The sequence below is a fragment of the Talpa occidentalis genome, unplaced genomic scaffold (assembly GCF_014898055.3).
Source record: "Talpa occidentalis isolate TD23 unplaced genomic scaffold, MPIMG_talOcc4v2.1 talOcc4.16, whole genome shotgun sequence".
Taxonomy (NCBI): Eukaryota; Metazoa; Chordata; class Mammalia; order Eulipotyphla; family Talpidae; genus Talpa; species Talpa occidentalis.
In genome coordinates, this window is record NW_023601653.1 from 79,305,388 (window position 1) to 79,318,584 (window position 13,197).

The 13,197-nt window shown below is 44.7% G+C and overlaps 1 protein-coding gene across 23 annotated transcripts in view; it reads left to right on the forward strand.

The window, feature by feature from the left end:
• The window catches only part of PCBP2 (poly(rC) binding protein 2), a 24,714-nt gene continuing 11,517 nt past the window's right edge, over positions 1-13,197 (forward strand). For 4 of the 23 annotated variants that reach the window (XM_054696650.1, XM_054696660.1, XM_054696664.1 and 1 more), the window contains exons 1-11: positions 174-275; positions 2,485-2,627; positions 3,187-3,210; positions 3,302-3,334; positions 3,683-3,799; positions 6,386-6,517; positions 7,473-7,600; positions 8,569-8,656; positions 10,492-10,584; positions 11,680-11,721; positions 12,995-13,067. In XM_054696650.1, the coding sequence (XP_054552625.1) occupies positions 2,559-2,627; positions 3,187-3,210; positions 3,302-3,334; positions 3,683-3,799; positions 6,386-6,517; positions 7,473-7,600; positions 8,569-8,656; positions 10,492-10,584; positions 11,680-11,721; positions 12,995-13,067 (799 nt within the window). In that variant the 5' untranslated portion in view covers positions 174-275; positions 2,485-2,558. The other 19 variants (XM_054696661.1, XM_054696663.1, XM_054696667.1 and 16 more) reach the window with 16 other exon arrangements.

Genomic DNA, 13,197 nt, shown 5'->3' on the forward strand with positions numbered 1-13,197 from the left:
CCCAGACCAGCAGAGGCAGCAGCCGGAGCAGCCGCAGCCTGCGCCCTCTCCCGCCCGCCCGCCCTCCGCCCGCCCGCCCGCCCTCCGCCGCCCTCCACCCGCCCCGGGGTCTCTTTCCCCTTTCCTCCTCCTCCTCCTCCACCCCCCCTTCCTCCTCCGCCCGCCCGCGGGGCCCCCCTCGCCTTCCCGCCCGCCCCTATTGTTCCGCCCCCGGCCTCCCGCCCTTCCCCTTCCCGCCCGCTCCCCTTTTCCCCTCAGTCGCCTCGCGCCTGCAGGTAAGCTTCAAAACCCTCCCTCCGCCCCCGACGAGCTCTCTCTCGCCTCTTGCCAGCTTTCTCAGCGGGCTTCGTTCCTCGTCGCGAGCCCCGGCCTCGCGTAGCCCCGCGCGAGCGCCTGCCCCCTTCCTCCGCCTGGCCGGCCATTCACGCGAGGCCCCGGCGCTGGCGCGGCCTAGTAGGCCGCACGCAAGGCCGCTCCCCCTCCCCCCGCCTTTTCCCGGTGGCGGCTGCGCAGGAGGCGCGGAGGGCGCGCGCGCGGTGGGGGGGGCGGCGGTGGATTTGTTGGTTGAGGGGGGTGGGGGAGGCCATGGCCGGCGCGCTGGCCGGGCGGGTGAGCGCGGCTCCCCGCGGGGGTCAGGCGCTGGCGCAGCCACACGAGGAGGCGCTACGAGCCCGGCCCCTCCCCCTGGATCGCAGCGCCCCCCCCCGACCGAACCGTTTATTTTTTTCCCCCCTTTCTTAGTCGAGGGACTGGAGGGGGGGGGGAGAAGCATTTTTTAAGTGGAAAATGCTGGGGTGACCGCGGGGCGGGGGGCTGCGCAGTTAAAGAATGGGTAGGCGGGCTCCCATTTAAGGAGTTAAGGACGTTCTCACGGGGTAACGAATTTTGAAATTACAAAATGCCTGCCGATATAGACACAGACCGAGCTATTTATAGGCGAAGGGGTAATGGACTGCAGGATTAACAGCTGGATTACTGGGTTTGGGTGCGCTTGAATTGACCTAGTCGGGAGAGAAGTATGACAGGGTTCCTGGATGATTTGGAATTGCAACTTTCCAAAGAAATGGTTTCACATAGGTTTTTAAATTTTCTATCCCTTTCGAACTTCTGTTACGTTTGAATAGCGACAAAGAATTAGACTGCCAGGTTTTTTCCGTATCTGTTAAAGTCATTCTTACTGACCTAAGTCTCGTTCCCATCCCCCACCAACACTGTTGTTTTTCCATGCGTGAAAAGTGTTGAATTCTGGGATCTTGCCAGCAATTAATTATATTCTAAAAATGGGGGAAAGAGGTGCTTTGGGGATGCAAAGCCCATCTTTCAAATAATGGCTCCTCCAGGTAGCCCCAGGGTAGCTTGCCATATACAGAATAGTCTGGCGGCTGTTTAAACACTTTAAAAATATTTAGGGTGTGGGCTTTGTGTTGGAGCTAAGTTAAAAACAGTGGCTGGTTTTGTGAAAGGGGAAAGCTAGCTGTAGTTGATGCTGAATTTTGAAGGGATGGATACTAAAAATGTTACTGGTGAAATGTAACAGCTTTGGAGAGATCCTTTTTGAAGTTAACACCGTTAGTTCCTAAAGAGAATGTATTGTGGGTGAAATAGATAACGGAAAAACAAACCCTCCTTTACTTTGTCAATTGTACTAAAACAATTGTTTTCAGAGCATAGGTCGAGGGGCAGGGCCTCTGTATTGCCGTTGCTTAAAACAACTACAGAATAAGTTTTTAGCAATAATAGTTTTATTTTCATTGTTTGGAAGAAAATTTAAGCATTACCTAACTTGAAGGTAAAGATTGGTAACAAAGGTTATTAAAACACGAAAACAGAATTTTTCAAATCTGATTGATCAAGTTGCATTGATGAGAAGGAATAGAAAGAAGACTCGGGTTGTACATAATGTATTGAGTCATTGCCTAACGGGGAATATGGAACCCAAGTCTGCATAGAAGGCATTTCACATAATATATTTTTGAGTGAGATTGTTGATTTAAATCCTTTTGCAGAATTATTTGGTGCCATCTATCAACATTTGAAATTTTGGTGTGATACATCTTACTTTATTAGAAATTATCGGAAAGGAAATTTACGTGTTTTCTCAACCTGAGCTGCTACCTAACTGACCTCACTGTAGTTGATTTGAGTTTCGCCTCCTGATTTCCAGGTGTTCATCCTGTTGAAGCATATTCTGCTGAAGGACAATTGATGCACTTTCAGCGGTTCCTTAAAATCATTGCCAGTTGAAAGAACCATCCTGAGAGTCAGCGAAACCCTACCATTAATCAGAGCAGACTGGAAAGTCTTCCATATTCTGTAACAGAACCTGAGCTGTAAATGGTGTTTAATGCACTTTTGCTGGATGTGTACAAACCTGCCAACTAACAGGCTGTCATTTAAGGAAAGGAGTCAGAAAACATTGATAATGGTGGAAATAACCGGGATATACTACTCCTATTCCTGATTTTGGTTGTGTTTGCATTTCAGTTTTTGGCTTTCACCCCCACCAGTGACCAAAGACTTGACCACTCAAAGTCCAGCTCCCCAGAACACTGCTCAACATGGACACCGGTGTGATTGAAGGTGGATTAAATGTCACTCTCACCATCCGGCTACTTATGCATGGAAAGGTATGCACCAGCTTGGGAAATTGGGTCATAGTAACTGCTAGGGGAGAGGCCAGGAAGAGAAGGCGTGTATCTTGGAGGAGCTCATCAGATTAGCACTGTGGGGTGTTTGGCTTGAGCGTTCTCCTCTAGCACATGGAAAAGTAGTGGGAAAATAGACAGTCTTTATTAATTAGGACCTTCCACTGAGCAGGAAGGGCTTAACTGGAGGCTAGAACCAGACTCATTCTTGGATGATAAGATTTTTCTCATAGGGGTTGTTACAACTTATAATGGATGGGTTTCCTCTACCCAGACAATTTAGGGAAAAGCTCCAGGGAGATGGTATATTTGAGATTTTAAGTAGTGATTTATATAAAGTACAAAGTATATCATCACTCCTGCATCGCTTTGAAATTCCTTCACTTATATTTTAAGTAAAGAAAAGAATAAACAAACATATCCACTCCCCTTTCTAATAAGTCTTAGTTTATCAGTTGCTTTGGGCAGTTAAGAATTCCTTTTCATGATGATGGAACACTTTGAGTTACTCCTTATTTGACACTGGTTTTCTCCATTGCAGGAAGTTGGCAGTATCATCGGAAAGGTAAGATGGTTTCACTTCAACCTTAATTACTGTCTAGTTACTTTGGGTTGAAATAGCAGTTGGCGCTAACTCTTGGCTTTTCCTCTTACAGAAAGGAGAATCAGTTAAGAAGATGCGAGAAGAGGTGAGTTATGGGGACCTGGGTACAGTTGCCTTTGAAAGTTAAAGACCTTTAAAACACCCACATATTTTGTTAAAGGAGAGATTGGGGGTGGGGCATCTAGGTAGCTGAATAGGAGAAGCTGGTATTTATCTGTCTTGATTATTTGTTTATGACAAATAATGTGTTGAGACTACCGGGAGCTTCTGTAGTCTGAGGACAAACATGGAGCAATGTTTGAAATGATGCTGACATTAGTTTGTTGGCAATGCCTTGCACATCTTATTTAGATAGCGCAGTATATTCTACACAATATGTGTATGCTAAGATATTTTTGCCAACTTAACCTATTTTGGCTCTTTTTTTATCCAGAGTGGTGCACGTATCAACATCTCAGAAGGAAATTGTCCTGAGAGAATTATCACTTTGGCTGGACCCACTAATGCCATCTTCAAAGCCTTTGCTATGATCATTGACAAACTGGAAGAGGTTTGTTGTTTACCCTAACTTATTTCTTCCTTGTACATCTTTAAGTGCCTCTAGATAGCTTAGTAGTTTTTCTAAGAGCTTTTTAAATTCAGGGAGAGCATGGACCATAAGACTCTATAAATGGGTTCTTTGCTTCCTTTCAGCATCCCCCAAGTTTGATCACTTATAGTTTAAAATGAGTCACTTGAGTCATTAAAAAATGGTATGACACTTAACTGAGAATAAATATAAAACATTTGTGTGAGAACCCAGTATCTTTTGTTTTTATTTCTACCAACAGTTTTTGAAGGTATGCCACCATTGTGTTGGTAAACTTTGTCCCCTAGTCCATACTTAGTGAGTTGTTATTATTGTTAAAGATTCGTTTTACTTATTTGTGCATGTAAGAACTGGGGTGTAGGCCAGAGATGCAGGGCATGACAGGATTCACCAGAGACGGAGTGAGGAACAAAACAGGCAGATGTGCTGAAATACACTGCTGAGGGGAGCAGCGGACAAGACAGGAGAGGTCTGCTGCACCATGTGGGTAGTTCCCTGGTCGGAGATCGAACTCATGTTGCAGTGGCTGGCAGTAGCTTGAAAGAGCTGAGACTTAACCTCTTGCGCCACCAGAGAGGCCCCCATACTTGAGTGAATTAAATGTGTTTCTGCTAAGGGCCAGGATAAACACTTAAGACACTATAAGTATATATATCTTGCAGCACTATATACAGTTATTGAAAAATCTGGTAACACTACTTGTGCTTTACTTTAGTGTTCTACTCTGAGGAAAAGAATGTCTTATAGGTCCTCAGAAGCAGTTATCAGTGACAATGTTATGTAAATTAAAAGAATGGGAGGAGGGGAAAATGCAGTCATTTAAAAAAAAGGTTTTTTTAACTACTTAAAAAGATCAGAAAACAGCCAGTGCCCGAAGTCCTGCCTGTAGACCCTCCCTCTTCCTGCAGTACTGCTGTTAATCTTGGACTTGGCCACCACAAGCATAGGAGAGTTGGTGGTGGCTTTTTTTTTTTAAGATTTATTTATGCATACAAGAACTGGGGTACAGGCCAGAGGTGGGGGGCAGGTGAGAGGATTCACCAGACAGTGGGGAGCAGAAAAGGCAGATCTGAAATACACTGCTGAGGGGAGCAGCGGGTGAGGCAGGAGAGGTCTTCTGCACCATGTGGGTAGCTCCCAGGCTGGGGATCGAACTGGTGCTGCAGTGGCTGTGGCTAGCTTCATAGGGTGCGTCTTTACCCCTTGCTCCGCCAGGGAGGCCCTGGTGGTGGCTTCTTGCTAGGGGGGTGGATATTTAATGGTGTAACTGTCCAAAATCAGAAATGTTACCTTTTGATCAGCAAGACCTTGTTAATCCAGAGCTTGTGACTTAAAAAACATTGTAGAAAATCCTTCAGTAATTTTTTAGCCAAGTAAGAAACATATCCTTGAGTTTGGGGTTTATGTTTAAGTAGTTGTCAGGTCTGCATACTTACTGCATAGGGATTAGGCCAAGAAATGGTTTGAAGCTACTTTGTTCTCAGAAGAAAAAATTTTACTAGGTTGAACCATGGCAGTTGGGTGGAACATATTGTTAGGGAAGAGACTGTGGGCTTTGGAGCCAGTGCCATCTCTTTGTTTTAAATCTACAAACTTCAGAATTTGATTAAGGCAATTTCACTATCCGTACAGTGGTGGTCATGCTAATAAAATTATAGACGGAAGTACATAATCGTTCTAGTTTTTTATTTTATTTTAAAGATTTATTTATGTACTAGAACTGGAGTACAAGCCAGAGGTGCTAGGGGTGAGAGGATTCACCAGAGACAGAGTGGGGAGCAGAACAGGCAGATTGACTGAAATACACTGCTGAGGGGAGCAGCAGGTGAGACAGGAGAGGTCTACTGCGCCATGCAAGTAGCTCCCGGGCCGGCTGGGGATTGAACCGGTGCTGCAGAAGCTGTGGATAGCTTCATGGTGCTGTGCTTAACCCCTTGTACCATCAGGGAGGCCCCATAATCCTCCTAGTTTTTAAAAAATGGGTTATTGGAATTTGGGATTGCCTTATTTTGTGCTTTTCTCTTTTGAGGGGGGGGGCTTTTCTCTTAAATGTAGTTCATTTAATTTTTTTTTAAAAATATTTATTTATTGTATTTATTTATACAAGCACTGGGTACAGTCAGAAGCGCGGGAGGGTGAGAGAAATCAGAGCCAGAGCGGGGAGCAGAGCAGGCAGAAGGACCGAAGTACACTGCTGACTGGAGCAGCGGGCGGCAGGAGAGGTCTCTGCGCGCCATGTGGGACCCTCCTCCAGTGGCCCGGGAGCAGCCGGGGATCGAACCAGCGCTGCATAGGCTGCGGGCAGCTTCGCAACCCAGCGCTCAACCGCTGCGCCACCGGGGAGGCCCTGTAGTTCATTTAATTTTGACTTTAATGTTCTCTGTGAATAGTAAACTTAATTTCCAAAATGAAGGAAAATGTATTTAGTGCTTATTTTGAGGAAGTTTGTAGATGTTTTCCTTTTCAGAAATAGATGTTTTATGGGGGGATTATTTGTGGTGGTGGAATATTGTGGATCATGATATAATGTTGTCCCTTGTTTTCTAGGATATTAGCAGCTCTATGACCAATAGCACAGCTGCCAGTAGACCCCCAGTCACCCTGAGGCTGGTGGTCCCTGCTAGTCAGTGTGGCTCTCTCATTGGAAAAGGTGGTTGCAAGATCAAGGAAATAAGAGAGGTTTGTTCACTTTTGTGTTCCTTTGGTAACTGTTAGTGTGGCTAGGAAAAGTTAGCTTTTGAGGTGAAGATTTTTTATTAAAGTAACAGTCGTAGAAGATTAGAATTTGTGCTGGGAAGAAAGTGTTGCCATTAACAGTTTTCAATTTTTTTTACAATTTATATGTATAAACAATCAGGTCATGAAAAAGTTGAATTTCCAGGTATTGTGTTTGACCTGTTTGCATTTTTTATTAATCTGGCAAATTTTCCATGTGATCACATAATTCTCTTTCATATCTGAAGATACTAAAATTTGATACAGTAATAAGTATTCTTTCACAAAGTGCCTGAAACACAGGAGCTGAATGGCAGAGTATATTGGGATGTGGTTGTAACCTTGTTCCCTTTTAAATTGTGGGAGTTAAATTGAATTATGGAACTCACTTGTACTTGGAGTTACTAAATTGGATGTTTTAATGAAAACTTGAATGACAATTCAAGGGGAACACTTGTCGTACATGCCAGAAGAGCAGGGGTTTTGGTTTTGTTCGTTGGTGTATTCCAAGGCACCTGGAATGGCTCCTGGTACTTAGAATGGACCTACATAAATATTTGTTCAGTAAGAGAATCAAAGTGGGTGATATTTGTGGAGAATTTCCTTGATGGCCCAAAAAGCTATCATTAGCTAAGAGGAAGCTGTCTAGAAGGACCTTTTTCTTGACAGCAGGTTAAATTTAGGCTGTTATTCAGCCTTATTCTTGGCTTTCAGAGTCTAATTTATTTTTAACTGTGTTTAAACAGTCCTATGTGGAATTAAGGGAACAGTGGGAAGGGAGGGTAAGATGGGAGATTGGGTTAAGTGTCTGCTGAACTTTACACTCTGAAATTGCTGGGAAGAATTGAAAGACTACGAGGTGATTTTCTCTGATTTTTGTTTTGCCCCTCCTTTTTTTTTTTTTTTTTTTTAATCCCAGAGTACAGGGGCTCAGGTCCAGGTGGCAGGGGATATGCTCCCCAATTCAACTGAGCGGGCCATCACTATTGCTGGCATTCCGCAATCCATCATTGAGTGTGTGAAACAGATCTGCGTGGTCATGTTGGAGGTAAGCCCTCAGGCTCATGCTGAGAATGGGGGGAGGGTGATTCCAGGGAGACAGACTGCTCTATATTTAGTAGGACTAGAATTAGGTGAAGCTGTTAGAAACCTTCACTGGGGGTGGGGAAGGGTTCCCTGAGTTCATACTTTCCTTTCCCCAACTTTGACTTTTCTTGTAGTCTGAGCAAAAATAGAAACAGCTGAGCAGCAGTGATCTTTGGTTTACAGCAATTGTTAGCAGGGTTGGTAGGGGGAAAGAGTCACCACTTCGACCGAGGGAACAAAGGATGTGTTTGGCTTCCTGAGATGCTGTTAAGTTGCCTTTTCGATTACAGTGTTTTGGCTACGTGCAACTTCGACAGTGTTATTTTCAAAAAGGTAGTTAGAAAAAAATATCCATGTGGCGTTTTCTGCGCAATGTATGAGGTACTGGTGTATGCTACTCAATTAAACAGGAATACCCAAAATTAAGAGAAAGTAAGAAAGGTCCCGTATTGGTGAGAAAGGACAGCAGAATTTTCAATTAGAGTTAGGAAGTTATCAGTTAAGCAACTGTATTACTTCTGAACATTGTGTATTATCCTAGACATAACAATGGTGCTTTTATTTATTTTGGCTTTGTTTCCTCTTCAGGCCAAAGTGTAAGAGCCTAAAAATTACCCGCTAAAACGTACATGTGTACGAAGAGTTTTCATGTTTGTTAGATTTATTTGAAAGCATGGAGATAATGCCTAAATTATTACAGGGGAATCTGCCTTGATGAGAATTAGTGTGAGCTGTGTAGTCCACGGACCATCTTACTCCTTTAAAGGCAAATAACTGCAGATGATTTGAGATTAGATCTAGCCAGAGACGACGTTGGTAGGTGAGGGGATGGAAATGATACAGTTTTTAATTTAACTGACCTGTGTGAGCTTAAGCCACACAGCTGAAGCAGCTTTGAAACCTTATCTCTTTTTGTTTTTTTCCCCTCTGACTCTCTCCCAGTCCCCTCCGAAGGGCGTGACCATCCCGTACCGGCCCAAGCCGTCCAGTTCCCCGGTCATCTTTGCAGGTGGTCAGGTAAGAAAATCTTACTGATGGGCTAGAGTGAACGAGGATTATATTTGAAATGTCAACTTTGCCAGCAACACACCAGGCCACCCTGCATGCTTGCTGAAACCTGTACTCTGCCCATAGTCTGATCTGCTTTTAGTTCCTTTTTTTTTTTTTTTTTTTGTATTAGAGAAAGCTATGAATGCCAAGCCTTTATTTAATTTTTATCAGGCAATGGAAGTTTTGTAGGCACTCAGAGGAGGTAATTTAAGGTGGATTGGATTGGAAGAAAGGGTTAAATTTCTTTGATGTCACTACTTCTTTCCCTAACCCCACCCCATCCATGCTTTTTTTTTTATGTTTGGGATGTTCTTTAGAGGTTTGAATAACGGTAGCTAAGAATTAGACCTCTGAAGGAGATTCTGGATGGTGGTCTCAAAATTGGGGAGGTGTCCTGAACTTGAGTGTCCTACAAACTTCCCCTTCCCCCCACCTCACCTCCCCTATTCCCACCCCTTCACTCCACTCCCAAACTCCAGTGTGTTCCCCTCAGGCTCTCAACCTTATGAACACTGGTTGAACCCACATTGCATCACTGAAATCAGACATGGCGTGAGGGTTCAGTGTGCAAGACTAGAGGAGGCTGTGGTGCTGTGACCTTTGGTGTTATAGTAAGAACACCAAAGCACTTCCTTAGCCTCTCTCTCCTCCTTCACCATCTAAAACTCTTGGTCCTTGGCACGTGGTTTATTGTGAAGTCAGCTTTATATGATGAGCACGGATCAGCACCGTAGTAGTTTTTGCTTTGTTGGTTAATATTTGAGAAGTAGGTAGGTCAGTGTTTAAAATACTGTGGTGTTCAGGTTGTAACAGTGTAAGCTTCATGTTGTTAACTGCCAAAGCAAGTGCATTCATTGCTCAAAATGCCTTTTCCCCACTTTGGGCTGGCCTGTTAGAACTGTGTTATTCAACAGATTTCACCTTGTATTTGAACTGGGAATCATAAACTTGGAAGTTGATCTCATTCGTTCTGTTGAGTTGGCATAAAACTGAACAAGTTTTGGGGGATTTAGTTTGTTGTAGGAGCTGAAGTTAGTTATGTCACAGTGTTATCTTTAGACAGTTTAGCGCTTGGCTTTTGGTGTTGCGAAGTCTGTATAAACTGGTTTGGTTAAGGGGCACGGAGTCGGTCTAGATAGGAAGGATAAGCAATGGCCCAGAGTCAGGGTAGCAAGGAGGGTTTAGTTGTAGTTTTCCTTTTTCCTGGGGAACTTCAGGTTCCTGCTCTTGTGGATTCTTCCACTCCTGTCTGGGATTATAGAGAGTCCCATGCTGTCATGACAGCGATTCTCTCTAAAATTCTCCCTTTTATTTTCCTCCCTTCCCCACCTCTCCTTTCATGTCTTCCCTCCCTCCCTTACCTTTATTCAGTTGACCACCCTCTAAAAGCTTGTAACTTCTTCCATGAGTGGCCCTATCATGAATTATTCCTCCTGGGCCTTTTTAAAAGGACCAGTTTGTGTGATGTGTCCGTAGATGGACCTATGTCTTTTGTTTCTTGTAACAAAGTGGGCTCTATAGGGGTTCAACTTAATCGCACACTGATCAGGAGCTGCCATCAGCTCTGTTGCCCTACCCCTTCATTCTTACTGAAAATAGCCCAATTGTGCAGTGCGAAATCTGCCACTAGGTAACTTTTTTTTTTTTTTAATTCACTGATTGCAGCTCGTTTCAAATTGTGTTGTGAGCTCCTTTTTAAAGGAAGAGAAAAAATTAAACAACTTTTTTTGTGTGAATTTCATGCTGGTGACAAGGTGCCGGATTGACAGCCCTGGAGACTGAAATCCTCTATTTATCCACAGGACAGGTACAGCACAGGCAGCGACAGTGCGAGCTTTCCCCACACCACCCCGTCCATGTGCCTCAACCCTGACCTGGAGGGACCACCTCTAGAGGTGAGAGGGGATGTTCAGTCTCCAAGGCTCACTCAATCCTTCCGCCTCAGCCGAGACTGCCAACACGCGGGGGGCCAGTGGCGCTGGTGATTTTTGTGCTGTGGACACCACCTGTCCACGGGGACCTGGACTGACCCCCCCCACCTCATTTCACACAGGCCGCGTAGCCCACCAGATGGTAACACCAACTTTTTTTTTTTCTTTTTTTTTTTTCTTTTTTTTTGTTTTTGTTTTTTGTTCAACCCCTCTTCCCCATTTCCCCACTCCTCCCCATTTTCACCTTCCCACCCCCACCTGGGTGCACTTTTGGGGGTACTGGCCACTGATGTGAGAAGCTTCACATCCTGTTAACCAGCCGCTCCATCCTTCCCTCCCTGTTCCTCCTCGTCCCCACCCCATTGCCCCGCAGACCCAGCTCCCTTCCGGGAGGTTATGGCGTGGGGGGAGGAGGGCGTAGCGGGAGCTGCAAGTACCGTCTATGGAGGGGAGGTGGGCGAAGGCAGGACTTAGAACACGTGTGTCTGTGCGCGCGCTCGCGCGCGTGTGTTCATTCCTCTGGTCAGCTCCCTAGTGCTAGGGGTCCAGTCAGTGTCAGCGCACTGAAGGTCTTCAGGGAGACGTAGAGAAAGATAAGATAGGGGAAGGGAATGTTTCAAAAACATGCCATGTAGGTACGGATGCAAATCATTCACTTCGTCGTGATTTGGTAGAAAGGTTGGGGTGGTCGAGGGAAGAAGAGACCATTTTCCTTCTAGGCTCTCTTGTACACAAGGAGAAAGGAGGACTTGGTCAATTTGAGGCATTGCTTGATCCTACTTCCCACGTTTTAAGAAACAGATGTGTATTTTGCCTTTGATTATAGTGAACGTGGCTCCCTTTATAGGTTTCCTGGAATAAGTCGTCATACTTAGAGTTCAAAGAAGGCCAACTCAGGTCTGACTGTATTTGTGAGATACTATCTTTTCCCTCAATCCCTGGCCTCCCTATTCTCTAGTTCAACTCTGGCTTCCTGGCTAGTTAAAATCTGTCTTTTCCCCCCACTGGGTGGCTGTCCGTGATTGGTTTTTAATAGGAACTGTTTTCCTCCTTTTGTAGGCCTATACCATTCAAGGACAGTATGCCATTCCACAGCCAGATGTAAGTTTTGTTTTCACTTCTTGTTTTGAAAAGCTCCCTCTCCCATCCAAAATTGTCTCACTCGTTTCTCCCACATAGACAGAAGTGAGTTGGGTCTTAAACTTCTGCGTTACTATGTTGTTTTCCTCACAAGGTGAACCCCATATTTTAGTCCTTAAATAGTCTAAGCAAGACATAGTGGCACCTTGTTTATACTTTTGACATTTAATCCCTGGAAATCATAATCTGACAGATTGTATTCTACCTTTGCCCATGTTCTAGATTGTTCCATCTAAAAGATAAATATTCTATGGTGTGTATATATATATATATATATATATTTCAAAATTTGTTATTCCAGGGCGCAGTTTAAATTGACAGTGGACTGTGTATCTTTGCATGGATTCTTTCCATGGGGGGGGGGGAGTGGGAGATTGGGTTTTACCCTTGGGTACTCTGCAGTCTGAGGTGACAATTTAAAAAGCATCTGGAGGGGTGGGAAAGGGTTTTATTTATACAGGGAGGGATAGGAAGCTCAGCATTTAGCGGTTCAACGCAGTAAAACCTTCCCTGCCATTGAAAAGTCTTTAAAAAGTGTTGGTGTTAACACTTTTGTTTAAAGCATTTCTTTCTGCACTTTTCCTCTATCCTTACTAACCCTTTCAGGTGCTGAGTATTAGACTTGGGAAGTTGAGATTAGCTCTTGCTTAGTGGTAGACCCCAGAAGGGCAAGTAGGCTTTTGAAGAGGGATTGTTGCACAACAGCCAGCATAATTTAATAGATGAAGAAAAGGGGTGTAGAAATTGGGGGTGTTGAGGGCTAAACTCAGTTTGGTTTTATCTTAATCTCTTCTCCTTGCAGTCTCCCTGCCCCCTCATCTCCTTCCCTCCTCCCAGTACTGAAAGAACCCTGCATGGTGTGTGTTCCCTAGCACCACTGCACAGTTTGTTTACTTAGCCTGTCTGTGCTTGTCCCTGGGGCAACTGTTGCAATGGCTGCAAACACCTTCATTAAATAGCCCACAAGGGGATGGTCAGGCGGGTGCTGCTGCTTTTCTCTTCACATACTCAGGATGCATTCTTTCTCTTCATCTGACAACCTTTCTATTTCTAACCCTTAACCTTCATATTCTGCCCATCCCCAGGATTGTGCAGAGAGCCCCCTTCGTATTCTGTTGTAGTTTGAATAGGAGAGTCAACTGTGGGAATCAGGAGCTCTGCATTTTCAGTTTTGAATGTACTTGAGCCCTGACTCGTATTCTTCTAATGCCAAACTCCTGTTTGTTTCCTGCAGTTGACCAAGCTGCACCAGTTGGCAATGCAACAGTCTCATTTCCCCATGACGCATGGCAACACCGGATTCAGTGGTATGGACACCTCCATGTTTGTTTCTGTAAGGTGTAGTGCAAGACAAGAGGCCAGCCCCCAAGGTCTCAGTTTGACAGCTGTTTAAAACAAAACTTACCCAGCATCCTGCTGGCTTAAACTTGCCTGTTT